Raw genomic sequence first — 26,314 nt, forward strand, 5'->3', positions numbered from 1 at the left:
TTTCAACATAATTTATGTGTTGGAGGCTATTCGCTTCTATTCAATTTCTGAACTTTACTCAATACAATTTAATGTTTATAGTTTTCACTTAATTAAAATTTAATCCTTAAATTTTAATTTGATGTAATTCAATTCATATAATTCTAACTATTTAAAGTGTTTATATCCATATATTAGAAAATAAAAATATTGAGATTTAAGTTATTCTTTTAAACTTGCACACTAATATTTCAAATGACTAAATTATATATATTAAATTATATTGAGTCAAAATTTAAAAGGTTATAGAAATTGAGTTACTAAAGAGTCAAGCTCATAGAAATTAAATTATACTCAACTAAAGTTTGAAGATTGAGCACAAAAGTATCTTTATTTAAAAAAATTATACCCTATTTCTTAAACTTGGGAGGAAAAGTGGCAGTTCGGTAAATAACAGAGGGGAACGGTGTCAGCTTGATAGAGCGAACCCGAAACCCGAACAAAACCCCACTCACATGTCAACCATTTGCTCTAGCTTCCCACCCTGCTCTGCCCCAAATCCATTTTATTTAATTTTTCACCCTTCTCTCCACTGCTCTCCTCTGTAAACTTTGAAAACAGAGGAAGGTAGAAGGTAGGAGGGGAGAAAGTAAAAGAGTAAAAGAGAGAAAAAAGAAATAAGAAAAATGAAGAATGGAATCTGAACAACTTTTGCTTCCCTTCCACTGAGTCCGCAATGAGCCTTCAATGATATACCCAAATCTGCTCTACCAATTTCTCTGTTACCATTAATGGCAGGTTCAGCTGCTCTGGCTTTAGAGCCCAACGCAGACGTATTTCCATGGCTGAAATCTCTGCCTCTTGCTCCAGAGTACCATCCTACTTTGGCTGAGTTCCAAGATCCAATTGCATACATTTTTAAGATCGAGAAGGAGGCCTCCAAGTATGGAATCTGCAAAATCGTGCCCCCCGTGCCGCCTTCTCCGAAGAAGACTGCAATTGCGAATCTTTATCGCTCTCTGGCTGCCCGAGCTGCTTCCTCTGACTCTTTTGGTTCGAAAGCTCAGCCTACATTCACCACAAGGCAGCAGCAGATCGGCTTCTGCCCTCGCAGACCACGGCCCGTGCAGCGTCCTGTTTGGGAAAGTGGCGAGTACTACACATTTCAGGAATTCGAAGCCAAGGCCAAGGCTTTTGAGAAGAGCTACCTGAAAAAATGTGCAAAGAAGGCTGGGCTTTCGCCTCTGGAAATAGAAACGCTTTATTGGAAGGCGACAGTAGATAAACCCTTCTCAGTTGAGTATGCAAACGACATACCTGGTTCTGCTTTTGTTCCCCTGACTGGGAGGAAATGCAGAGAGACAGGGGAGAGTGTTAGCGTTGGCGACACTGCATGGAACATGAGAGGTGTGTCAAGGGCAAATCGCTCTTTGTTGAGATTCATGAAGGAGGAGATTCCTGGAGTCACATCGCCAATGGTGTATGTGGCTATGTTGTTCAGCTGGTTTGCTTGGCACGTTGAGGATCATGACTTGCATAGCTTGAATTACCTACACATGGGGTCAGGCAAGACGTGGTATGGCGTGCCAAGGGATGCAGCAGTGGCATTTGAGGAAGTGGTCAGAGTTGATGGTTATGGAGGAGAAATAAACCCTCTTGGTAACTTAAAAACCGACACTGAATTAGAGCTTACATCCCCTGTTCCTAGTTTTAGTTATTATTTTACTTGTTTAGGCCACTGTTTATGTCGCGCTACTCCATTTTAGAAGGTTTTTGAATTCACCATGTTGGATTAAACTATCATTTTTCCCCCCCCAATTCTTGAGAGAAATTAATTATCAAAAATAGCCTAAAGCTATCGTTTTCTCTCAGCTGTGATCGATTGACATGTTCTCCTCATGGTTATATCTGCAAGGTGTGGATATGTTCATCATCATGTAAATTGTTTTTCGTTTTTACTTTTAAGTTTGACCATTTTTTCTTTTCATAAACATCATGTAGTTTGTTTCATCTTTTTCTGCATGGCACACGTTTTTTACCAGACTATATTGAATTGGATACTTATTTCATGCGCTCTCAGTGATCGTGAGTTTCAGATAAAGAAATAATTGTTGGTAGCATGACATGGCAGTGAAGTCATATTATTTTGATATTTGAATCTCTGTTAAAGTCTTGGCCTATTAAACATGACTCAAGTTCTAATTACAATGATGAAAATTACAAAACTGGGATTTTAATACTTGTCATTAGGGTACTGTATTATTTCTCTAGGAAGGATCAGATGGGCCCTTTGATTGGACAAATTTAATGGCTTTCTACCCTTTTGGATTAAAGAAATTATCCCCCTTTGTCACTCAACCTTAACACACTGCCTTTACTTTCCCTTTCGCTTGTATTTGCTTGGGATGATTCTCTAATCCAACTGTGGTTTTCTTTACCTTCATTGGTTATATCATATTTGATGCACCGTGTTTCCTTATATTTGTGTGTGGAGAAAGAAAGAAAGTAGTTGGTTGCTTGGTACCTTTCTGAATTGCTGAGAGAAACTAGTTTATATGTTGAGAGGATGATTCTTGGCTTTACTGATATATGGTTTGATGTTTTGCTAAAACTTACACAAATCTTTTTTCCCCCCCTGCCAATCAGTGACTTTTTCTACTATTGGTGAGAAAACCACAGTGATATCACCTGAAGTATTTATTAGTGCTGGGGTTCCGTGCTGCAGGTAATAAATATTTTCCTCAACTGCCCTATATTTGTTATTGTATTCTTTGTTTGATAATCCAGTCAACCAATCTCAACTAAAAGTTACTTAAATGATCTGTTTTGGCTTGGGTGGGTGGATTCGTTTCGAAGGGCTACCTGGTTCAACTTTAATGCTATTAGCAGAAATGGAAACTATAAAGCTGGAAGATTTCAGTTGCAGTTTTAGCAACACTCTTATAGCAACTATATCCCTTAGCCGCTTCAGTTAACTGTTCCCCCCCCCCCCCCCAATTTGAAATCAATTAAAAGAATGAATTATCACTGCTAATGTTAGAAGTCATAAATCCTTATGTGAACGTGTTTGTATCTTGATGACTTCCAATTACTTTGAATCAGGTTAGTGCAAAATGCTGGAGAATTTGTTGTCACGTTTCCAAGAGCCTATCATACCGGGTTTAGTCATGGTAAGTTAATGTGCAATTGGCTCTAACACCCCCCGTTTTTTCTTCCAGGAAGATTTTGATTAATATAATGATCTTTTTTTTTACCAGCTGATTAATATAATGATCAGTAGTTGAATATGTTATTTATCCTTTCAATGTATGTTCTGTAGGATTTAATTGTGGGGAGGCAGCTAACATTGCAACACCTGAGTGGTTGAGGGTTGCGAAAGATGCTGCTATTCGGAGGGCATCAATAAACTATCCTCCCATGGTTTCACATTTCCAATTACTTTATGACCTTGCTCTAGCTTTGTGTACTAGGTTCGCCTTACCCATTTTGACGCTTCTTACTTTTGGCTATTGAAGAGTCCTCTCAGTATCTTGGCATATATATTGTTTATCAGATGATCTACTGCCATCATAGAAGATTAATGCCGTTTTGACCTTACAGTGTTAGCTTAACAGAGTTTGAAGATGTCATTGCATGCCACAAGTTAAAAATATCATTTGAGATATAACCTAACATTTGCATAACTTCTATATTACTTTATTGAAATAACTGAAGACTTAATATCCCTCTAAGATGAAGGCTTATGTTTCAACTACAGTATTGAATCGAATTTGTCTGCATGTTTTGCTTCACACTTGGACTCACTGATGTTTGTGTGATTGTTATTGGAGATGAAGCAAGTAGTCATCTGTTTGGATGATGTTCTTACGCACAGCTCAATAATAGACATTTTTGCATCTTGAATGAGCACTGTATTTCTCCAGCAGTCTAGATCTTTCATTGGTGATTAAGTTTAATGGTTTGGGAGAAAGAAGGTGCATATGACCCTATGGTAGTGTGCTGCTTTTGTAAGCCTTTGGTGTTCATGGCAGAATAGAGTGAGTTCTTAATTAGATTTTTCTTACATCACACCTTTGGGGAGTGCTATCCTTTTGGTTCCCCTTTTGGTTTTGACGAATGGCTTTGTGAGTGCTAAATATTGTGATTTTGCAAAGGGATTGATTGGGAAGCTTATCTTAGCTGAAGTTTTTGCAGATTTTGTCACGTACCATTTTGACTCAAAAGCTCAAGTTATTAAGCAGAGACCCACGAATAATTTTATTATAATCTTTAACATGCCCCTTTGCACGAATTCCCTTTGGACTTTTAAGTTTGGACAATACCAAGGCCTATCATGCCTTGTGCTGATACTTAATAATTAAGAGAATGGAGGGTGTGAAGGATTGAACTCCTGAACACTCAGCTGTGGAGGCTTTGATACATTCAGTGCATAGACAATCATTGTTTAAAGTGACAAACCTCCTTACAGCACTCTTTTGTTGAATTCTAGGAAGACTCCAAACATCAGTTTGAATAAGCAGAAAGGGTTTTAAAGGAAAAAAATCTATATAATGGAACTGGAACACATTAATGCCAATGGTGCCAGACTTTAAAAGCACTACGATTGACTCAAAACATCCCTAGAATGTGAAACGTCAAGGAAGAGAGAAACAAATGGACCTGAAATGGTACCGAAGGCAAAGAATGACTTATGGCAAATCTACAAGAATCTCTTCTCTAATGCCATGTAAAAGATGAAGGTAGTTTTCATTTGTGATAGAAGGGTAATGCAGATTTATAGGGATACATTAAATTAAGTTAAATTAAATTAAAAAACTTGTTCCTAGATATACAAAGAATCAATGCTGATCCCTAAAGATTTAGTAGGGAATGGAGGAAATCTTGCATATCATCTCTTAAGTCAGATCTTTCCTGATAAAAAGTTTTGACCAAAAATTAAAGGTTTGTGTTTCTTAATGTAGGAGGATTCCTTTTCTCCTACCATTTAACTCTTTTCCTCTATCAAAACAATTATTCGTCGGCCTAAAAAATTGATAAATGACAACACTTATTCACTGTTTTTGGGTTTTCCTTGATGAGAAGTCTTCATCAGTAAATATGATATGCTCGTGGTACTAAATCATGATGGCAATTTGAGTTGTTTTAATATATGCACCCTGTAAATTTCTTGTATTCTGCTTGCAGAATTCCTGAAAGGATCAGTCCCGAGCCACGGAGTTCTCGACTTAAAGATAAGAGGAAGGGTGAAGGAGAAACTGTAATTAAAGAATTATTTATCCAGGATGTGCTGCAAAATAATGAGCTGCTTCATGTGCTTGGGAAAGGATCTGCGGTAGTAATTCTTCCTCAGAGCTCTTCAGACATTTCTGTTTGCTCAAAATTACGTGTTGGATCCCAGCAACTGAAAGTGAACCCTCGGTATACCTTGAGTACATGCAAATCTGAAGGAGTAAACTCCTCGATAGGTTTTGTTTCTGATGACCTGGCTTACAACAGTAATCATGGAATCAAACAAGCCAAAGGTTTCTATTCAGTAAAAGAAAAGTTTGCTTCATTGTGGGAAAGGATTAGGATTTCCTCGTTAAGTGTAAATGATAACACATGCACCTCAACTTCGAAGACACTGCAAAGAGACACTGAAAAAGAAACAGATCAAAGAGATGGCTTGTCAGATCAGAGACTCTTTTCATGTGTCACATGTGGAATGTTAAGCTTTGCCTGTGTTGCTATTGTAAAGCCTAGAGAACCAGCTGCTAGATACCTTATGTCAGCTGATTGTAGCTTCTTTAATGATTGGGGTGTTGGATCTGGAGTAACTAGCAATAAATTTACCGTTGCCAATGGAGATGCAACAATTTCTTCACAGAGCACCCTCACAGGCAGGATTTATTTATAGTTTCTATTTCTAGTATATCTTATTAAATCTCAAATGGTTATTGAAAAATTACTGTTATTTTTTCTTTATTTGCTTTCTTAAAGTCATGTCAGTAATGATTGTTTGATTACACTCATTATTCCAGGCACTTCCCATGTTTGTTGTATGCTTATCAGGAAATGTGTCTAATGTATATTCCTCATTTCTTTTGTATGTAAGAGCTACGTGACCAGCCTGTCCTGATAACTGCCTGCTGTGGAACAGGAATACAAATGCTGTGCCTGTAGGCTATTGTCTGGCTCTGCATTGGCTTGGGCTGTTTTATCCTGTTTTGATCCTTTTAATTGTCCATTTACTATTCATTGCTCCTCATCAACTTTTGCTTGAGCTTAAGAGTTGATAAGTAGGAAGTAGGCTAGGTGGGAGATGCTTCCCATGTTTTTACAAGCGAGATGGGAAGAAACAAATTTATTTACTCCTTAGTTATGGTATGCCGCTTTAATTTCTTATTTCTTGTTGTGGGATTTTACTATATTTTTCCATACATCTTCATACTGGCTAGATACAGTCATTGCTTATTTTATTTTTGAAGGATCGGTCATGTTGTGATTGACTGAAGAGAGATTCAATATCAATCTGGGCTTTAATTTACATGATTATATATACTTGTTTTCAATTTCGTGGACTTACCTGTAGCATAGCTGATTTTCACCCTCTGTTCCTGTGCATGACAGAGAGAACTCAATTGATTAGTTGAATATTTAAATGAGTGGACGAGAATTACTTGTATTTTTTACATGTTACAAATAGGTTCCTTGATCACAACATTGACGAATTAATATTTTAAAATCCCAGTACCAGATGGTTGGTTCTTTAAAAAATTCACATTATCTTCCGTTTGAAGAGAACCCGGAAAACACCTATGGAATTTTATCTTTCCTATATGTAACAGTGGAAGAGTGTCTTGCTTGTATTCGTAGATGCTTGAGTAGGCATGCAATGAATTTGTCATTAGTAAGAGCACCAATCTCACTTTTATAAATTTTCACACTGAGAGTGGTAACATGCACTTAATTACTGTGCGAAGCTCCTAAGATGTGCGTGTATAAAGAGCTACCGAAGCAGCTAAATACCTATGATATTACGTCAGCTTTATCCTTCAAAAGTTTGCTAGATGCTTTACTCAGCGTTGAACTTTCATCTTGCAGGATGGACAGAAAAGAATGCCCAAAGTGGTGTATTTGGTGTTCCCGTCCAGCTTGAACACCACATGCAGTTTGCAGGTCAAGACTTGAAGGAGGCTTCAAATACTGGAAAACAAAAGGAAACTACAGCTCTTGGCTTACTGGCTTCCGCATATGGAAATTCTTCTGACTCTGAGGAAGAGCAGATTGACCCAAATATTGGATGTGATGATGAAGAATCAAATGTTATAAACTATGCCTCTGGAAGTAGACCTCAAGAGGAGAATTTTAGTTTGCCCCGCGGGAGTCATCAGACTTTTGATTACTCTGTTAAGATGAAAGATTATAGTGTCACCTCAGGGGTTGCATTTAGAAGTACAAGGGCATTGCCTCATTCCTACTTGAATTGTTCCCATGATGTTCAAGATGCTGAAACTTTGATGTGCAAGGCTACAGTTCCCATTGATAATAAAAATGTTCCACTTGTGCCACAATCTGATGAAGACTCGTCTAGAATGCATATCTTCTGTCTAGAGCATGCTGCAGAAGTCGAACAGCAACTTCATCCAATAGGGGGATCACACATATTACTCCTTTGTCATCCAGGTCTGCTGTTTAATGGATTAACTACCCCGATAAATGCTTTTTAGCACATAAGTCCTGTATTGCACATCTCATGCCCAAGTTCTTTGTGATAGGATCTTAGCTCTTCTATCTCTTTTGCTCTGTTGTTAGAAATGGACCCGTTGTCAACTTAGTTTTAAATATTAACTGTGGTTATTGAACATCAGACACTTTTGATGGAAGCTATGTTAGTTCATGTTGCATGGTAAGAGAATGGTGTAGCTACCTTTTAACAAAACCATTGTCGAACTCCATTACTTTTAAATAATTTATGTGACCTGCTTGAGCCTTGATGTTATCTTTTTTAATTATATATTTGGGCAAAAATATTATGCGGTATCTGTCTACAACGAATCAACAATGCAGGAAACTCCAATTATTTTGCATCAAAATTTGCATAAACAGAGAGCATGGGGTAAATAATGTGTTAGAAAGCTATGAAGCCTTTGATGATGAAAAGGTTGAGCCTTTTCTTTAGGCTTACGCAACTACAATGAAATACTGATATTCATCTCCTTGCAAATGACTCATGATTTTTTAACACACTTGTGCAGATTATCCCAAGATAGAGGCCGAAGCAAAGCTTATGGCCGAAGAACTGGGGAATGATTATGCTTGGAAGGATATTGAATACAGGCATGCTACTGAAGAGGATGAGGAGAGGATTGAAGCATCACTAGATAGTGAGGAAGCTGTTCCTGGTAATGGAGACTGGGCTGTAAAACTGGGAATCAATCTCTTTTTTAGTGCCAGTCTTAGCCGCTCTCCTTTGTATAGTAAGCAGATGCCTTACAATTCTGTTATATATAATGCATTTGGCTGTAGCTCTCCAGCAAACTCAGCTACAGAGCCCAAGGTTTATCAGAGGAGGGCCAACAAGCAGAAGAAGGTAGTTGCTGGGAAATGGTGTGGCAAAGTTTGGATGTCCAATCAGGTCCATCCTCTTTTAGCAAAAATAGACTTTCAAGATGGAGAGGATGAAAAAGGATCACATGGGTGTTCATTACCCAATGAGAAAATTGAGAGGTCAGAAAGTAGCCGCAGAAACAATACTACCAATAGAAAATCCGTTAAGAAAAGGAAAATGACTGTAGAAGACAGAGGAGCCAGGAAAGCTGTTTTTGCTGAGAGACAGGGGTTTTCAGATAATTCACCTGAAGACAAAACCAACCCACGGCAAAGGAAGATGTTTAGAAATAAGCAAGCCAAATATATTGTAGGAGATGGTGATGCTTTGGAAGGGGATTATTCTACACTGGCACGTCATGGAAAACATACAAGTAACAAAACAAAATGCATTGAAAGTAGTATGGTTTCAGATGATTCGCTGGATGATAATTCTCATATGCAGCATAAGAGAAATGTTGTCAATGAACCTAAATTTTATGATGATGATGTGGTTTCACAAGATAAAATGGAATATGATTCTGACTGGCAGCAGAGGGGTGAATCTAGCAGCAAGCGAGTTGAAGATGTAGGGAGAGATGGAATTTCAGAGGATTCATTGGATGGTTGTTCTCTTCAGCTGCATAGGAAGACTTGTAAACGCAAGCAAGCCAAATACATAGCTGAAGAAGATATAACTTCCGATGGTCAAATGGAGAATTTTCAGAAGCGGCGGTTCAGTATTTCCAAAAGCAGACAAACCAAATGCTTTTCTGGGGAAGATTTATCAACATCTGATGACCAACAACAGTGTCACACTCAGAAGCAACAACAAAGGATTCCCAAAAGCAGGCATGCCAGGTACCTTGGTAAAAAGGATACTATATCTAATGACCGACTTGAAAATATTTTTCTGAAGTATCAAAGAAGGACTTCTAAAAGCAGGCAAACAAAATGCCTAATTAAGGAAGATGCATTGTCTGATGACCATTTAGAGCATCAATCTCAGAAGAAGCATAAAAGTACTCCTAGGAGCAAGCAAAAGAAATGCATTAATAGAGAAGTTTTGGATGTCTCCATTGAAAATCATCGTTTTCTGCAAAACACACCTAAAAGGAAGCAAGTTAAATGCATGGATGGAGATGACAGTAATTTGGACTATCAAGTGGAGGGGGATTCTCACCAGCAGCAGAGGAGGCTTCTTCGAAGTAATCAACTCAAATCAGAGACAGTGAGGCAAATTAAACATGCTAAACCTCGCAGTGTGAAAAAGCAGACATCCCAGTCTGTAAAACACAGTGCTCGGCTGCTTGTTAAAGCCAAGGCTTCTCAGCAAATGAAGCAGTGTCCACGTGTGCGGAATAATCAATCCAATAACTACAGAGAGTTTAGTTTACATATTGAAGAGGAGGAAGGTGGACCTAGCACACGCCTTAGGAAGAGAGCTACAAAAGTTGATGAGTCTGAGGCAATACCCAAAGAAAAGCAACCTAAAAGGAAAAAGGTGAAGAATTCCATGCCTGCAAAGGTTTCAGCTGGCCATGCTAGATTAAAGGATGAGGAGGCAGACGCATATTATCAATGTGACATTGAGGGGTGCACCCTGAGTTTTGGGTCCAAACAGGAGCTTGTGCTGCATAAGAGAAACATCTGTCCAGTAAAGGATTGTGGAAAGAAGTTTTTCTCACACAAGTATCTGGTGCAACACCGTCGAGTCCACGTGGATGACCGGCCCCTGAAGTGTCCTTGGAAGGGCTGCAAGATGACTTTCAAGTGGGCATGGGCACGCACTGAACATATTCGAGTTCATACCGGAGCTCGTCCATATGCTTGTGCTGAGCCAGGCTGTGGGCAAACATTTAGGTTTGTGTCTGATTTTAGTCGCCATAAGCGAAAGACTGGCCATTCAGCAAAGAAAAGAGACCAATAAACATTATGAATTTAACTCATTGTTCAATTGACGGGACTAGGACTAGGTCTAGATAGAATTTTAGGAGATCCCTGCAATTGCCACTGGGAGTAACTATTAATTCTGTTTGCTGGGTCTTTTGCCCAATTGTTTATTTCTTCCATAGTGAATACTTGGACCAGACAGATGATTCTCAACCGATTATTGATCAATCGTTGCCTCAATGTTTCTGCACCCTGTTAACTTTGGTGTAACGCTCCGCTCCTCACCCCTTGTCACCGACACCTGCGGTTGCATGGTACTAGACTCATGCATAATGCATGCCCCAATGAGGCCACACTCATGATATGTTCAAACTCAAACTGTTGGCTTTAGTCAGCTCCCATCCTTGTAGCTTCTACAAAGAGAGTTTTTGGTGCATTCTCAAGCGTTTGATCACAATAAATGGTACTATCTTCGGTTCTAATTATAAGACTTTATTTGTAGTTTACAAATAAGGTTTTATAATTCGGATTTGAGATAGTATTACATAAAGGTTGGTGGTAAATGGCATGGTTTTAAAGCTAGTTTGCTAAACTCTACTGTTTCAGACATATGTATGCTTGCAGGAAACATTTTTGTATAGGCTTGGAATGGCAAGACCTCCCCCCCCCCCCCCCAAAAAAAAACAACAAAAAAAAAGGTCTCGTTTGCTTGAAGGTTATCCTGACGGGAATATGAATGAGAATTCCAGAGGAATTTGGTTGGTAGATTTGTTTTCATTCTCATTCTAATGGTTTGACTATCGTACATATGGAGCAATCCCAATTCCATGAACGAAGTTGGCTTTACCAACTACGCTTAGAAGGAAGGAAGCAGTTGTTCTTTAAGCAACCAAATAGGTATATGAATGTTTTTAATTTTCAAACAAATTTGTTTTTCTATTTTTGATAATTTTAAAACTACATTTTTGAACAGAATATTAGAAGTAAATATTTTGACTTATTAAAGGTGTATAGATTTTTTTAGCTTGGAAAATTAAAAATTATACATATATAAAAGCAGTCACACTTTTTCATAAATTCTGAAAATGAATAATGCCTTACGTTTTGAACTTTTACGCAGTGCATGGCATCTATATTAGGTTGACCATATTTTTGCGTAAGAACTATAGATATTTGATTATTTTTCATTTTCATTTTAAAATTTTTTGTCATCAACTCAGATATAGAAGTGAAATAAATGTCTGTGTTTTGTGAGATGTCAAATATGTCCTTTTTGTTCGATTAAAAATTATTTTCTTTTTGGTTCTCATTCTCGCCAAAAACAAAAATCATCAAGAAAAAGCGGCTTAAAATAATTGAAATCAATAACATTATTAACTGAACACAATACAAAAAGAGATAAAAGTGAAACCTATAAAAAGATGAAGACCTATAAGAAAAGGTAAAAGTAAGTTTATAGCCTCGGCCAACTTGTTATTTATGGGCGATACTGAAGTACAAATTGGTCCGCAGATTCTTCTTACACCTTTTCTTTATATAATGGCCAACTTGGAAGATGCTCCATTAGATAGCAAACCCCACACACAATGTTCATGAATTATTATCAGTTGACCCAAAACAAACATTGCATAATCTCAGCATCTTTCATTTGAAAACAGACAAATCCACTTCCTCAACTCAACCTCCGTTTTCCAAGCCCATTGATTAGGCTGCTTCTGAACCTAACCCCACGAACGCTTGTTCAATTCCCATGCCCAAGTATCTATTATTTTCTTTTTCAAAATGCGTGTGTTGAGTTAATATATTATTAAATTAACTTTCCGACTCTGTTTTGTTGTTTCTTTTTCTTCCTGTCTATTTTCTCATTGTTTATTCGTTTTTTCTTTCCGACGGTCCACCCCTTTCGACTTCCTCTACCGGCAGCCGAGTACGGCTATGGCATCCCCCCTTGACCCGTATAAAATTATTTACAATTACGAACTACAAAACATGAAAACAGTGAAACTGTAGTCTGTAGTGTTCAGAGTTCAGGCACCCCATCAAAGGCAAAAAAAAGTAACGCCATTTTTTCCTTCGCTCACTTGTGTGTTCACACTAGACACTTCGGGCTTACTTCTCTCAGCACTCAATCAAAATATAAGCTCTCTCTCTCTCTCTCTCTCACTCTCTCTCAAACACACACACTCACATCTATTCCAGTTCCTTTTCAGTAATATCTGTTGTCACTTGTTAGGGTTTGAAATGTGGAGGGAGAATGGATCCCTCTGAATCCGATTCAACAGCTGTTTCGAACTCCACCATAGACCTAGAATTGGGCATTCAGTTAGCCTCTTCCCTCCCTAGTTCCCATCACGATCCTGAAACGTCAGATCTCAGTCCCACGGATGAGACTGATGCCCTTCAGGAAGACCTTCAGGACAAGTTGGATTTGAAGGATAAGGATGAAGGGGGCGAAGAGGAAAAGGAGGAGAAAGATTCAGGCTTTCATGATGGTATTGAAGAAAGTGGTATAGCTGATACCGGAGAATCTGAGAAGGAACAAGTGTTTCATGAAGTTAACCAGAATTGGAATGGAAATGAGGACGATGGTTGGGGGGAGAATGTGAACGAGAGTGAGAATGATAATTTTGGTATAGATAATGTAACTGTCGGTGATGAAGCAGAGAAGAACGATGAGGAAAGTAGCGGTAGAGCACACCAGTACCCGGTGAGGCCCGAAGCTGAAGATTGTGCGTTTTATCTCAGGACTGGAACTTGCAAGTTTGGGTTTAATTGCAAGTTTAATCATCCTCTTAGGAGGAAAATCCAGGTATTATATTGCACTACTCTGTATGTTATTCAATGAACACATAATTTTCTCGTGAACATTATGTTATGTATCCCTGCTTTTCTTCATGTGTATATATTAACATTATATGATTATTCACGTTAGCCAGAAATGAGAAAAAAGGCGTTTTGCTTTTGCGATCATGTTTCTATTTGAGGTACCGGTCAGGATTGTTCGTCATGACCGATTGCCTGATGCTCAATTGTTACTTGTACTTTATGGAGGAATTCGTTCTTTATATGTATTTAAAGGGTCCATTTTTGGAGTTCCTTTTATGTATATTTAAAGAATGGGGCTATGTGGTGAGTGCTCATCAAGTGATATTTCTTATATGTTTTATAGAACTGGAAACGTTTTTTTATTCCGTTACTTCATAAAACTTCTGCGTTTGATGTTTTGACATTAAATTTAGGTTGTTAAGGAGAAGGGAAGAGAAAGAGAAGAATCAGGAGAAAGACCGGGGCAGACTGAATGCAAGGTTATTGTCAAATTTATGTTGTCATACAATTATTGTTGCAAACTGCAATTTTAATATTGTGTTATCTCATCGTCAATGTGATGACTTGAGTTGTGCATTCATCTTGTCTCATTGTTGAAAAGAAAATCCATTAGTTCTGTTGAGCAATTATTTTTCCCTTTTATTGGATTACAGGTCATTTAAACACTAAATTTGTTCAATTTTAGCTACTGTAATATTTTCTACAGTCTAAGAGGAAGGGAGGGCACATAACTTTGCCATTGTAAAGGATGTGGGCTATTGAATTTGACATTTGACTAGGTGATATAAAGATGGAACAATGCCTGGGTTTGACTAAGTAATATACATAGAACGTAATGTTTATACCTGAATTCATATCAATTCAATATGTTAATCAATAAGGTTGATGACAGTTATAATATTAACATTTACATAGAATTGATAATAGTCGTCGATAAATAAATTGGATTTGAGGAAATAAATTGAAGAACATATGGATGACTGTAATGGGAGATGACAGGAAATCCTTACTACTTAGGCTACTTTATCTATTGCTGTATTGAAAAATGCCTTGACCTCTGTGGAACGAGTTCTGTAGGAAGCATAGTTAGATTTTATTTTGATGTTTAAGACATAACTTCCATATTTGCACTATGCATGATATTTATAATGAACATTTTGGTCTGTTTATGTTTTGATGACAGTATTATCTAAAGTCAGGGGGCTGTAAATACGGAAAGGCTTGTAAATTTAACCACACCAGAGGATGTTCTGCAACCACTATTTTGGAACTTAACTTTCTCGGCCTTCCCATTCGTCTGGTATAATTGTTGTTTCCTGTTGATCAAGTTATGATGGAACTTCATTTTTGTTGCCAGATATTTTCTAATTCCTATCCTGTCTCTTTCTCCATTCTGAATTTACTATTCCTTAACTTTCATGAGGTCGTTATTTATGACAGGGAGAGAAAGAATGCCCCTATTATATGCGTACTGGCTCTTGTAAGTTCGGTGCAAACTGCAAATTCAATCACCCTGATCCTACTGTTGTGGGAGGAAGTGATCCTCCTGCAACATATGCTAATGGTGGGGCTGTTCCTTTACAAGGTGTATCACAGCCATCTATACCCTCTTGGTCTTCTCCAAGAACATTAAATGAAACTGCTCCTTTTGTGCCAATGATGATTCCTCCTGTTCAAGGGGTTTCTCCCCAAAGTTCTGATTGGAACGGATATCAGGTAATTTATTACTGATAACGATGTATCCTACGGCTTTCAATTATGTCATTATACAGAGGAATCTATGAACCTTTTTACTTCATGCTTGCAAGGCTAAAAGTGAACCTAAACTTGTCCATCATGCTTTGAGCCGTTAATGAAATGATGAGCAGAACTTAACATTCTGAATTTCACGTTCATTCCACAACCCCTCCCCGTTTTCCTTTCGTTTTCACTAACTTCTGTTGATAATCTTTTGCTGCTTTGTCTTAATTCTGATGAAGCAGGCTATGATTAATTTGTATGTGACCCAAGACAAGGATGGTTTCATTTTACCCTTCCTTTTGGCCTAAAGAGTTTACAACTCGTCCTGTTGAACTTTTAGCAGTGATTGTTTTCCTACTTATTTGACCTGTGTTTGTGCTTTGTAAAGGCACCCGTCTACCTAACAGAGAGGACTATGCACCCACCATCTACATACGTTGTGAACAACCCAGCTATTGAAACAAATGTCTATATGCCTCATCCAAAGCAGATGCAGGTTGATGAGTATCCAGAAAGGCCTGGCGAACCAGAGTGCAGTTACTACTTAAAAACTGGGCATTGCAAATTCAAATCTAATTGTAAATTTCACCATCCGAAGAGCCGCATTGCGAGACCAATATGCACCCTAAGTGACAAGGGCCTGCCTTTGCGACCTGTAAGTTTTTAGTGCTGCTGTTACTTGTTTACGGGGAAACTGCATATGCCCTCAGTGACGAAGAAAATTGTTATTATTGCTGTTAATCGAGTGGATTTCAAACCATACCTGCCTTGTTAAACAGATATACAAATATATGTTTATAATTTGCCTGATTCCAAGGACATTTTGTTTATGCGTGACCATGCTAATTAAATCCTTTTAACATGCAACAAACGCTAACTGTTTAGCTCATAGGTGCTTTTCTTTCTCGTTATAGTTGACAAATAACCTTAAGTTTGATTAGTCATATTAAACTCTGAGCTGGAGCTGCCTGTTCTCATTTGCTAACGCAGGATCAGAGTGTCTGCTCGCACTATAGTCGCTATGGAATATGCAAATATGGGCCATCTTGTAAGTTCGACCACCCACCAAACCTATTGCCGTCAAATATACCTGGACTTGATCAGGAATCCTCTTACACAAACTCTGCTAGTGCGGAAGGGGCCGAGATGGCTGGAAGTGGAAGTGCAGGTGACTCCCCAATTAAGCAGCCTGTGTAAACATTTTCCATGACGGATCCTCTAACTTTCAGGATACGTTCTCCTAGACCCTGTAATTTTTCTTCTTAAACTTGATAAATTTGTTACTTTTCCCATTTCTGCACAATGCAGCACAAGCTTTGCAGAGAATAGCGGGATATTATATAAATAACTATTTATTAGAAGTAACATCATCGCTTATATGTCCAAGCCTCTGCCCTTGAGAGATACACAACAACAACAACAAGCCTTATCCCACTAGATGGGGTTGGCTACATGATTAATATGTATATGTTAAAAAAAAAAAAGATGTTCTGGACTACAAGTTCGGCTGGTGTGAAATGCGATGGGTTTTATTCCAATGGTGTAATGCTGATCAGAATAAAAAACAGCTGGATCAATCCGCCAGTCACTGTCAATATGCAAACTGTTCGAACCGAGTATTGTCTTATTTGGTATTGCCCCACGGGGGCGACCTTATTTCTGCATAGAGATTTTAGTGCAAATAGCCGATATAGCTTAGATATTCAGGTACTATTCTCTCTGCCTATATCTATATACTTATAAAATTGTGTGTAAACGAAAGTCTTTTATAACATGTTTACTCCACACGATGCATGGATATATCGTATTTATTTTGTTAACATTTAAAGTACAGAGAAACATTTAAATAATTAAAAAAGTTATTGACTTGTGACTAGTAAATTAGTATCAATATAATATACAAATTCTTTAGGAAATCGCTTATCCGGAAAACGTGAATAATAAAACTTTTCTCAAATTCTATACAATTTTCTTTTCCTTTTTTTCCCCATTTCTTTACACATTTCGTCGGATTTCAATAAACAATGCGTTTGTATTGAATTTCTTACTTCTATTTTATCATCATGATTATCATTCCATCTCTTCCCTCTACTCTTCTTTTGACTATTTGAAAATAAATTTTAAATTTATCGACTAAAATTTTGTTCAGATCGATAATCCTATTAAATGTTTATGTAGGTTAATATTTATAATGCATGGAAAAATAATCTAGTTTGATCATTCAAAATCCAGCATTAATAGAAAGGGATTATGTTGGTTGGTCAGGACACAATTTGGTGAGAAGATCATCTGCAATGTTTCTATATTAATTTGTATTTTAGAAAATGAAATCAAGAAACCAAATTTACTAAATGAAAACTACCAGTTTTTGTACCCTTTGTAATTTCTTTTTTTTTTAATGAAAAATTAAACGCATACTATTCAAATTACTCCAAAGGAGTGGCATGTGATAGAGAAATTGCTTTCCAAACTTTTCATATTGATTTTTCATACGATCATTTTTTCTTATATTTATATTTAGTCAAATTTGTCATTCGGGTTTCACGGGGGTTTCGCAACTGGTTTAATTTTGATCATCGAGCGTAAACACAAAAAGCCTTGAAGAGAAACACTATAAAAAAGATTGATCAATAAAAGTATTGCGAAGCATATGCACAACCATATGTATTGGTCTTCTATCAGCAGCAGACACTCAAATCTATCTTCTCAGTTGGTCATCTGCGTTGTTTCCTTGTATTGTTAAAATTGGCATATAACTTCAAAGCACAGAGAAGATGAAAAGATAGTCACAAAGAAAAAATCAAATTGGAGAAAAAAAAAAAATTGACCGCAGATCATTCTTCACTCCGCCAGATTTGCAAGGGCACGATCCACACAAGTGTACTTCGAAGAATAAAACTTATACAATCTTTTTGATTATACGTTATGTACTCTAAGGCTCTAACCACAGCAAAACCACTTACTCTGCATTCAGATTTCAGAAATCAAATAAAGCTCAGAGGGATCTTATCATTTTAAGCACCAAACCTAAATTCAAACACTAAGAAGCAAGAACTAAAAAATGAAAAAGAACACTTCATGGACATTTTAAGCTTACCTTTCGAGGATAACGGGGATAACTCTCATGCCTGTACATAGGTTCAGATTTCCGCGGAGTTGCCATGTTTGCATAGCCTGTCTTCTTCTCATCTCTAGCTCTCTTAAATATGACTGTATATCCTTCGGCTGAGGCAGGGTTATTCACATCCCATTCGCCAAATTTAGGCAGTGGCCGACCTACATCTTGCTTTTGGAACAAAGACTGGAACAGTTAGTGCAGGATCTTTATTCTGAAGATATGCGTTTCATGTCTTACAACTTCATGTAGTGAAATTAATTTTAAAGGCCCGCCTCTGTGCATTGCATTAAGAGATAAAAAGCAACATTTTGCCAATGATTGATTGTTCTTAGCTCCTAAATTTTTTGGACCAGCTTCTTAGCTCCTAAATGACAGGGCACAACTGTTTTTGAGCTATGTCAGCGGGATCATCACACTAAAAGTGTTATGGCCTCAGAAATTGATACATACAAATCATTTGCACGGTTTCCACACAATCCCAGATTAAATTTAAACCTATTATTCATCCTGTTTTTCTTCATAGTTTAGTTGCTCTTGAAATCGGGACATGTAGTCAATTAAGAGGAATCCTAAATATGTCATAATGCGAAAATAACAAATCAGGAATCAATTACAGGTTCCAAAATAAAATTGCTGCTAGAGATACTCTCAATGAGATGGTTGTTCAATCTTTGATCCTCAAGGTTTGGAAACTGAGCGAAATCAATTTTAAAGTTAATATTAATGCGAGGGTTGATGAGGCAAGAGCAAGGCTGGCAGTATTGTCATTATCAGAAATACTAGTCTAGGCTAGGATCTAAATTCCAGTGATCAAGAAAGACCAATAAACTCGTACGGAATCTATCCGGATCATGAATGCCGAAAACCAATGCCAGAATGATCATTTCGCAACAGCAAACAGATTTAAAATTATCGAAGCACTTGCGTGTATATATAAAACCTTCATTTTGAAAGGGAGGTAAAGTCAAATGAGAAGAAAAGAAAGCAGCGTTACCGAAGCCATGGAAGAGCTAGAATGGATCGTAAAAGCTTGTAAATGCTGGTATCGATGGTCACGAGCTTTACGCCCGTGTGAGGGAGAAAGAGGCCCGTGTAGGAACTATGAAGCATGAAGCCAACAAGCAAAATTGGAGTAACCAAATTTGGACCAACCCTCGAGTGACACGTGTCTGCTTGAACCGTTTCTCTTTCCCGCGACTATGGTCCTGAATCTGATGACCTGCGGACGTCATTTTCAGCCTTCGAGTGCCTCTGTTTTCGGGCATCCCATTTTTGTTAGTTCTTTCCTGTTACATTCAAAACTTATTTTTAGAAACTACTATAAAATTAGTTCTTTATTAGGGCAAACAACAAAAGAAACAGAGTAGAATTAAGTTTTAATTTTATTAAAGTTGTGGAAAATAAAAGCTGGCGTAGCATTCCAAAAACAAGTCTGGGATGTAACAGTTAACACTGGTTATTTTTAATTGTCATTCGAAGGAATTTAATACTTTATTTTTAATTCTATTTCTATTAATTAAGGGAGACAAATGTAAAGGTGAAGAACGATGGAATAAGAGGGAATAAGTAAAAAAAAAAATATACTAACTATTTAATAAGGATAAAAGTAAAAGATTTTATGTATTTAATAATTTTTTTAGCATGTGAGAAACTACCATAAATAACAATTAAAAAGGACCAGAATGGTAACTTGTTAGAATTTTATTAAAACGTCCACATCACAATAATTTTTTTAAATATATTCTACCCGTAAATATTTTTTCCTTTTAGTTTATTTTATTTTCTAAGTAAGTGGGGTAGATGCTTATGATTCACATCATGTAAATAATAATTTTGTTATAAAATTTATATTTTTATTAATAATTAACCTCAAAATTATTTTTTTCTTGAAATTTAATAGACTAAAACTAAAATAAAAACAAACTTAAAAGACTAAAATTTAAATTAACTCCTTTTCTAAGGCATTCAAATTTTAATGGGAAAAAATAAATTAAACTACCTCCTCCCCTGCTTTTAAAGACAGCATACTTTACCCTTTGTTTGCCAACAAGCCTCCTCACTAGTCACATTCCAGGAATTGGTAGTTTGCTCTGCTCATTAGGTCACTGAATTTGAATCAATGTCAATACTAATGTATAAAAGTTGGACGCAAAGAATTATTATTTTCCAATTTGTGATTGTAAGCACCAAAACTCTCTTTTTTTATTTTGATATTACAAAAACTCTAGCAAGTAGTATCATTTTTAAATTGTAAATAATAAAATTCATCTCCCAAACTTCATGCATTAGACTCAAACATAGTTCATGTATATACATAAAATTGATGACTAACTCTTATGGAAAATGATAGCTGAACCGTTGAAAACTAAAATTCATTTTTTTTTCCCCCAAAAACGAGTCTCAACCTCTTATTTAAAAGACACAACATTTTTTTATTATCCAAGAGACATCATAAACATCTCAGCCAAGTATATACAGTTGTGGCCATTTACACTTCCAAGTGGCAGACTTGATAGCCAAAGCAGAGGATTCTAGAAGGAGTAGAAAAGAAGATAATCAAAACAGGGGATGGTGCATTTGCCAGTCTAGATGAATATGCGGGTTTGTGGTAGTTGGCTTCCATTAATGACATTCACACTACCGCAGCAAAATATGCTTCCCCATTTACTCTCACCACCAAAACACACCGTCTGCATCTTCTCACATTTGACAGCATCAGTAAATCACCTCAAAAAACGGTGGGTGTAGGGCCACACTTATTGAAGGCCTCAACTAATTCATACAATTTCCTTCCCTGTGTATATAAATGCAGGCTTCTTTAAGTCCCTTCATTAAATATTTTGAAACCACCTAACTACTTAAAAAAAAAAAAAATAGAATCCTGATATGGTGATATGTGGCTCAATTATTATTAATTTGATCTGTTACAATGAATTCAATAATTTTTCATAATTCATAACGCTCTCCTTCCCGTCTTCCACCTACTTCATCATAAAGGAATTATTCATATTTTCGAAATGCTTGTCAAAAGAGAATATTTAACATATTATTATCATTGATGTAAGGTGATCCAGAGCCCTAATAAAGTTTGGAGAGACTAACTTCCCTAATTAAGAAAACAATATTTTATATAAAGGCCTCGGCGGTTGAAGGTCTCTTGTGAGGCATTCAGAGATGGCTTCTTCTTTTGCTTCTAAAATCATCCTTATAGCCATCTTCTCATTGCTGTCAAGTTCTGCAGTTTCTGTGAAGGGGCAAACACGAACCTTCAAGAAGATTTACGCTTTTGGTGACTCCTTCACTGACACAGGCAACACCAAGAGTGCCAGCGGCCCGAGTGGGTTTGGCCATGTATCAAGCTCTCCATATGGAAGCTCCTTCTTTAACCATTCCACCAATAGATACTCTGATGGGAGGCTTGTGATAGACTTTGTGGCTGAAGCACTTTCATTACCTTATTTGCCTCCTTACCTGCACTCCAAAAAGAATGATGCTTTTGGAGTAAACTTTGCTGTTGGTGGTTCTACTGCAATAAACCATGAGTTCTTTGTCAGGAACAACCTTACACTCGACATAACTCCTCAGTCCATCCAAACCCAGGTTCTATGGTTCAACAGATACCTTGATAGCCAAGGATGTAAGGGAGTTGCATCAGAGTGTAAAGAAGATTTTGATGATACTTTGTTTTGGTTTGGAGAGATTGGAGTCAATGATTATGCCTACACACTTGGATCTACAGTATCCCCAGATACCATCAGAAAGCTCTCTATTTCCAGCGTCTCCAATGCTTTACAGGTAATTCTTTAGCTTTGGTTTGTTGAACGGTTATTTTATGCTTCATGTATCTTGAGGAATTGTTTCATAAAGTTATCTTCATTGGGGTTTTGCAGGTATTGCTACAGAGGGGTGCCAAATACCTTGTCGTGCAAGGTTTGCCACTAACAGGGTGTCTGCCATTGTCCTTATATCTGAAACCAGAAGATGAAAAGGACGACATCGGATGCGTGAGAAGTATCAACGAGAAAAGCTACGCTCACAACCTCGTACTGCAAGACAAGTTGCAACAATTCAGGAACCAGTACCCTCATGCCATGATAGCGTATGCAGATTACTATAATGCCTACCGAGCAGTAATGCAGAATCCTGCCAAATTTGGATTCGCAGAGAGGTTCACGGTGTGCTGTGGAGCTGGACAAGGACCCTACAACTTCAGTGTTTTCGCCACTTGTGGGACGCCTAATAGCACAGTCTGTTCAAGCCCTTCTCAATATGTTAATTGGGATGGTGTTCACTTGACTGAAGCCATGTATAAGGCTGTTTCTAATATGTTCCTCCGAGGAAACTATAGTCAACCCCCATTTAGTTCTATGCTGGACATGAAACAGAGGCACGGGTGAATGGTTTACCCCATCATGATGTTTGTATTCCCTTTTTGGTTATCTTAAAACTGGAATCGATCCTCAATTGATTAGATCTCGTACTTTGGCATTGTTATGTTCTAATAAATTGGAAAGGACAAAACTTCGGTATAGATTTTAAGTTTTCGTCATTGAATTCTTTAATAAATATATAAATAAGACCATGATTTTTAACATCTCAGAACGTAAATCACATTTGCTATTGAAGAATTTGGCATCTAAAATAATTTATCTAAAAATCTTAAACAAATTACTTGTTTAACTCCAAAGCATTAAGCACAGGTCAGTTAAAGTACTGCTACAGTTTTGCTGTCAAATCTTAATTAACCGAGGCAGAACAAGATCAGTTGCGGTAGGCAGGACTGGGGAATCATGAAGACGGGAAAAGAAATGCATCCTACAACCTGTGCAAAGAGAAGCTGCCAATCTGATATCACCAATTTTGCTTTCTGAAACGCAATCACTCTGTAGTTGCAAGAAATAATCAAAGAAAGCAGAAAGCATACTTTTTCTGTACATGGCAGGCAGTTTATTCTACCTGTGTTTATTCTTCAATTAAAATAAGTACTCATTATACATTAAGAAGAGAGCATCAGGGATATCCTTAGGGAGGTTGTTTATGAAGAGAGAGAGACGAAGCATATCTTCTCTAATAACAGTTTGCACATCAATCATGTCCTTAGGGCACGTCAGAACCCACAAATCACCTGACTTAATCCTCTTCAAGCTTCCTCGACAAAATGGACAAGATTCCGATCTTGTGTTCCTGTCATGTGAAAGATGAAAGGGTATGTTAATTTCCAAGAATAGTTTTGTGGTTCTATTCTCTTGATAGCAGTGACTAATTCCAGTGGAAGGAAAAAAAGCGGTCATATTTACCAGTCGTGGTAGCAATTTATACACATGGCATGGCAGCAGTTTGGCAAAACCACTTTGGTACAATGCTCTAAGCAGATGCCACACTCGTTTTCTCTTTCAATGTCCACATCACAAATAGTCCTCTTATCTTCAATACTCCTATTAACAACCGTCTGTAAATTTTGACCTTTTCCTTGGGTAATATCGGCATCTACTAAATCACCATGAAGGCGCTGAAGAGAAGGCAATATTACACCTGCAGTCATAGATGCAACTGCTTGGTAGTTAACCAATGTTGTTCCAAATAGCCTTCTATACAGTATCATAATGCACCATGATTGAAAAATATACCGTAGAATTCCCTTATGCTTGCTTTCCTTCCATGTGAAGAGATTTTTGGCTTCCCATTTGAATACACCTAAACAAATAACAGGTCAACAAGTTACCAAAGTTTGAGTAAAAAAATACAATGGTTCTGCGTAAACCAGTAATAAGAGCAGGACCCAGACCTTATACACAATTATGTGGAAAAGATTTAAATAGCTCGAAAGTAGACAAGAACAGGAGCAGTCTATCCATCGAAGTAAATACAGCAAGATTGGTGCTAACTGATTGCAAACTAACTTCATTTGAAGACTAGCCCTGCCTTTGCTCCTGGGAATAGACGCAGCCCTGCACATTTTCAAATTCAAACCCTTTAATATGTCAGGCAAAACAAAGTCTGCCTCTAAAATGGATGTTCATTCACACTCCCATTTAAATTATGAGTATAATCAATATGCAAATAAACCAACTTAACAAAACTCAAAACGAAATGTCAACGTTTGTGCTGGAACGAAGCAGGCTCTGAGTCTGCAACCTCATTGTTAACAACCCCCCCCCAAAAAAAAAATAATAATAAACAAAGAGCGGAGAGCAGTCTATTTTTTATCTTCAAAACAGGAGTGACTATGGCGATACTGCAAATGACATGTGGGTTATATATAGCATTTTATATATTCTCCTTCTCCACTTCCAATATTGCCTTCATACCCCGCGTCTAGTCCAGTTTAAGCGGAACAAGCAAGATATGCGATAACAGTAAACCAAAAGACTTCGTTTTCCAGCAATGACACGTGTTCGCCAACATATATCAGTATAACATTCAGTCAATTGAGGTCATACCGTAGAACAGTGACAGAGAGTCATGTATAATCAAATGCATCGTACTTATTCATTGAAAAAGAACGAATTTACCTTCATCTTTTTTATATGAAAGGAAGGAGTGGACAAAAATACCAGAGGAAAGAAAAGGGTAGACAGAAAACTGAACAACACTATTTGGTTAATTCCTGTTTATAGCTTTAAAGACGTGACCTATCTAAAACCAGAAATGGTGTAAATTTATAATAAGCAAAACTTGACAGAAAATCAAATGGATACTTCTTGAAATATCAATTCTGCAACAAACCCGGAAACCCGGCCATGATCAAAATAGAAGTAAGATTAGAAAGAGAGCTCACAGCATATTGGCATGTTGAATGTCAGCCTCAAGTGCCTTGAGAGAATCTTCAAAAGAGGGCCTTGCATCAAGTAGTTGGTAGTATTCCAACATTTTGGCAATAACAGTGAAATATACTCCTTGTAATCAAACAGGAACCAGAGATGATCACAGAGAGAGGAAGCTACAGAATAAATAAGAAAGCCGAATACACAAAAGACCGCTATAATTTTCGGAGGCTGACCAGGAACGGGTTAAGAATGGAAGGTTGACGACGATCAGTGGCCCAAGGAACAGCCTTTGTTTTGAAAACTCAACCCCCATCCAACACTCATTTATCATATTCAGAGAGAACAAGTATTTCCCTTTTTTGAAGTTTGATTCTTTTGACTTTCTAGGCCTGCATAATCAATCGTTTGACCGCTTTCCTTGCCGTATGGTGCCGAGTTGTTATGATTAATTATTTAATGGTAGTGATCAAAGCCATCCATTAGGTGAGAGGCGGGTTTAGGTTGAAGCTAAGACTCACCTGCTTCACTGGTATTTTCTCCTTTCTTTTCCCACCCTCTACGCCTCCCTATGTTTTTATTATCCCTATGTTTCTTTCTCGTCCTCATTCCAATCTGACTCAGCTTTACAAGACGTCTCTGTTTCTTTCGTTATTGTTTTCTTAGGTCTACTAAAAATCAAGGTTTAGACTTTTGGGCTATTCGCCTCCACACACTGTGTCTTTTTGTACGTTTTTACTTTATCAGCGTATCTTTTCGTATGTCTTGCTTCATTGTTTTTAACATTCGACCTCATTTTCTTGGCCTAATGCAACTTTTTTTTTTTACCAGCATTGGCCTAATGCAACTTGACATATGCATAACAAATTATCTCAGTTTTTTCTCATAAAACTCACCATCAAACCAAATTTATTAGCTTCCTAATAAATTCGTGAGTTATGTTGAACACATGAAACCGTTCAACTACCCGCAAAAGGCCAGTACAGATACAGTAATTCATCATCATAAACAAGAACTGTTAATTTTTTTTTTTTTTGAGGGAAAACCATTTTGGAGAGCTACTTATATTTTTTTTTCAATTGTCAATTTGATACCTATATATTTCTTCTCTTAGTTAAATCTTTAATTTTACTATAGACTAAGAATATTAATAGAACAAAGTTACAAGAGCTAATGTTGTTAAAAAAATTAAAATTAAATGATTTAATTAAGAAAAAATATATAAGTACCAAATTCAAAATTGAGAGAAAATATAAATACTTTCAATATGATTTTTTTTTTTTAAATCCAAAATACTGCAGTGTAATAAGATATTACCTCTTCAGCCAGCCAATTGACTAATGATGCTACCGTTCAATTCGTGTAGGAAACTGTATTCTTATGTACTCAGCACCCTAGTCGTGATGTAATGTTTTAAAACTTGTTA

At 37.1% G+C, this 26,314-nt stretch overlaps 3 protein-coding genes across 6 annotated transcripts; 2 read left to right on the forward strand and 1 right to left on the reverse strand.

Moving 5' to 3' along the window:
- Window positions 1–571: 571 nt before the first annotated feature.
- LOC114737991 (lysine-specific demethylase REF6) lies at window positions 572–16,478 on the forward strand. Of its 3 annotated transcripts, XM_028925997.1 has the most exons (8): window positions 5,665–5,671; window positions 12,451–12,494; window positions 12,674–13,249; window positions 13,680–13,745; window positions 14,450–14,566; window positions 14,707–14,982; window positions 15,395–15,661; window positions 15,997–16,478. In XM_028925997.1, exons 1-8 carry the CDS (start codon window positions 5,668–5,670, stop codon window positions 16,201–16,203), a joined length of 1,557 nt encoding a protein of 518 aa, XP_028781830.1. In that variant the 5' UTR covers window positions 5,665–5,667; the 3' UTR covers window positions 16,204–16,478. The 3 variants fall into 3 exon arrangements, with proteins under 3 accessions (XP_028781829.1, XP_028781828.1, XP_028781830.1); XM_028925995.1 differs by lacking the exons at window positions 12,451–12,494; window positions 12,674–13,249; window positions 13,680–13,745; ... (2 more) ...; window positions 15,395–15,661; window positions 15,997–16,478 and adding exons at window positions 578–1,638; window positions 2,626–2,704; window positions 3,082–3,149; ... (1 more) ...; window positions 7,063–7,644; window positions 8,217–10,690 and having other exon boundaries at window positions 5,164–5,858; XM_028925996.1 differs by lacking the exons at window positions 13,680–13,745; window positions 14,450–14,566; window positions 14,707–14,982; window positions 15,395–15,661; window positions 15,997–16,478 and adding exons at window positions 572–1,638; window positions 2,626–2,704; window positions 3,082–3,149; window positions 3,299–3,449 and having other exon boundaries at window positions 5,164–5,671; window positions 12,451–12,851.
- A 4,780-nt stretch (window positions 16,479–21,258) lies between these two features.
- LOC114737995 (GDSL esterase/lipase At3g48460) lies at window positions 21,259–22,655 on the forward strand. The gene is made up of 2 exons (XM_028926005.1): window positions 21,259–21,919; window positions 22,015–22,655. The coding sequence occupies exons 1-2, from the start codon at window positions 21,299–21,301 to the stop codon at window positions 22,519–22,521; spliced, it is 1,128 nt and encodes a 375-aa protein (XP_028781838.1). The 5' UTR covers window positions 21,259–21,298; the 3' UTR covers window positions 22,522–22,655.
- A 304-nt stretch (window positions 22,656–22,959) lies between these two features.
- Window positions 22,960–25,373, reverse strand: LOC114737997 (E3 ubiquitin-protein ligase AIRP2-like). Of its 2 annotated transcripts, XM_028926009.1 has the most exons (6): window positions 25,125–25,373; window positions 24,903–25,020; window positions 23,910–24,072; window positions 23,752–23,818; window positions 23,422–23,656; window positions 22,960–23,308 (listed from the first exon to the last, which is right to left on the reverse strand). In XM_028926009.1, the coding sequence occupies exons 2-6, from the start codon at window positions 24,992–24,994 to the stop codon at window positions 23,098–23,100; spliced, it is 768 nt and encodes a 255-aa protein (XP_028781842.1). In that variant the 5' UTR covers window positions 24,995–25,020; window positions 25,125–25,373; the 3' UTR covers window positions 22,960–23,097. The 2 variants fall into 2 exon arrangements, with proteins under 2 accessions (XP_028781842.1, XP_028781841.1); XM_028926008.1 differs by having other exon boundaries at window positions 24,903–25,372.
- Window positions 25,374–26,314: the final 941 nt, after the last annotated feature.

This window comes from Neltuma alba, unplaced genomic scaffold (assembly GCF_004799145.2).
Source record: "Neltuma alba isolate B1F8T4 unplaced genomic scaffold, ASM479914v2 tig00013514_pilon, whole genome shotgun sequence".
NCBI lineage: Eukaryota > Viridiplantae > Streptophyta > Magnoliopsida > Fabales > Fabaceae > Neltuma > Neltuma alba.

Bases quoted from the DNA above. Each gene is read 5' to 3' on its own strand.
- LOC114737991 (XM_028925995.1), top strand. From the start codon at position 771: ATGGCAGGTTCAGCTGCTCTGGCTTTAGAGCCCAACGCAGACGTATTT. The intron at 2,705-3,081 runs GTAATAAATATT...ACTTTGAATCAG, and splicing joins GCTGGGGTTCCGTGCTGCAG to GTTAGTGCAAAATGCTGGAG. The intron at 7,645-8,216 runs GTCTGCTGTTTA...ACACTTGTGCAG, and splicing joins ATTACTCCTTTGTCATCCAG to ATTATCCCAAGATAGAGGCC.
- LOC114737995 (XM_028926005.1), top strand. From the start codon at position 21,299: ATGGCTTCTTCTTTTGCTTCTAAAATCATCCTTATAGCCATCTTCTCA. The intron at 21,920-22,014 runs GTAATTCTTTAG...GGGGTTTTGCAG, and splicing joins GCGTCTCCAATGCTTTACAG to GTATTGCTACAGAGGGGTGC.
- LOC114737997 (XM_028926009.1), bottom strand. From the start codon at position 24,994: ATGTTGGAATACTACCAACTACTTGATGCAAGGCCCTCTTTTGAAGAT. The intron at 23,819-23,909 runs GTCTGGGTCCTG...TTATTTGTTTAG, and splicing joins TCCACATAATTGTGTATAAG to GTGTATTCAAATGGGAAGCC. The intron at 23,657-23,751 runs GTATATTTTTCA...CTATGACTGCAG, and splicing joins AAGCATAAGGGAATTCTACG to GTGTAATATTGCCTTCTCTT.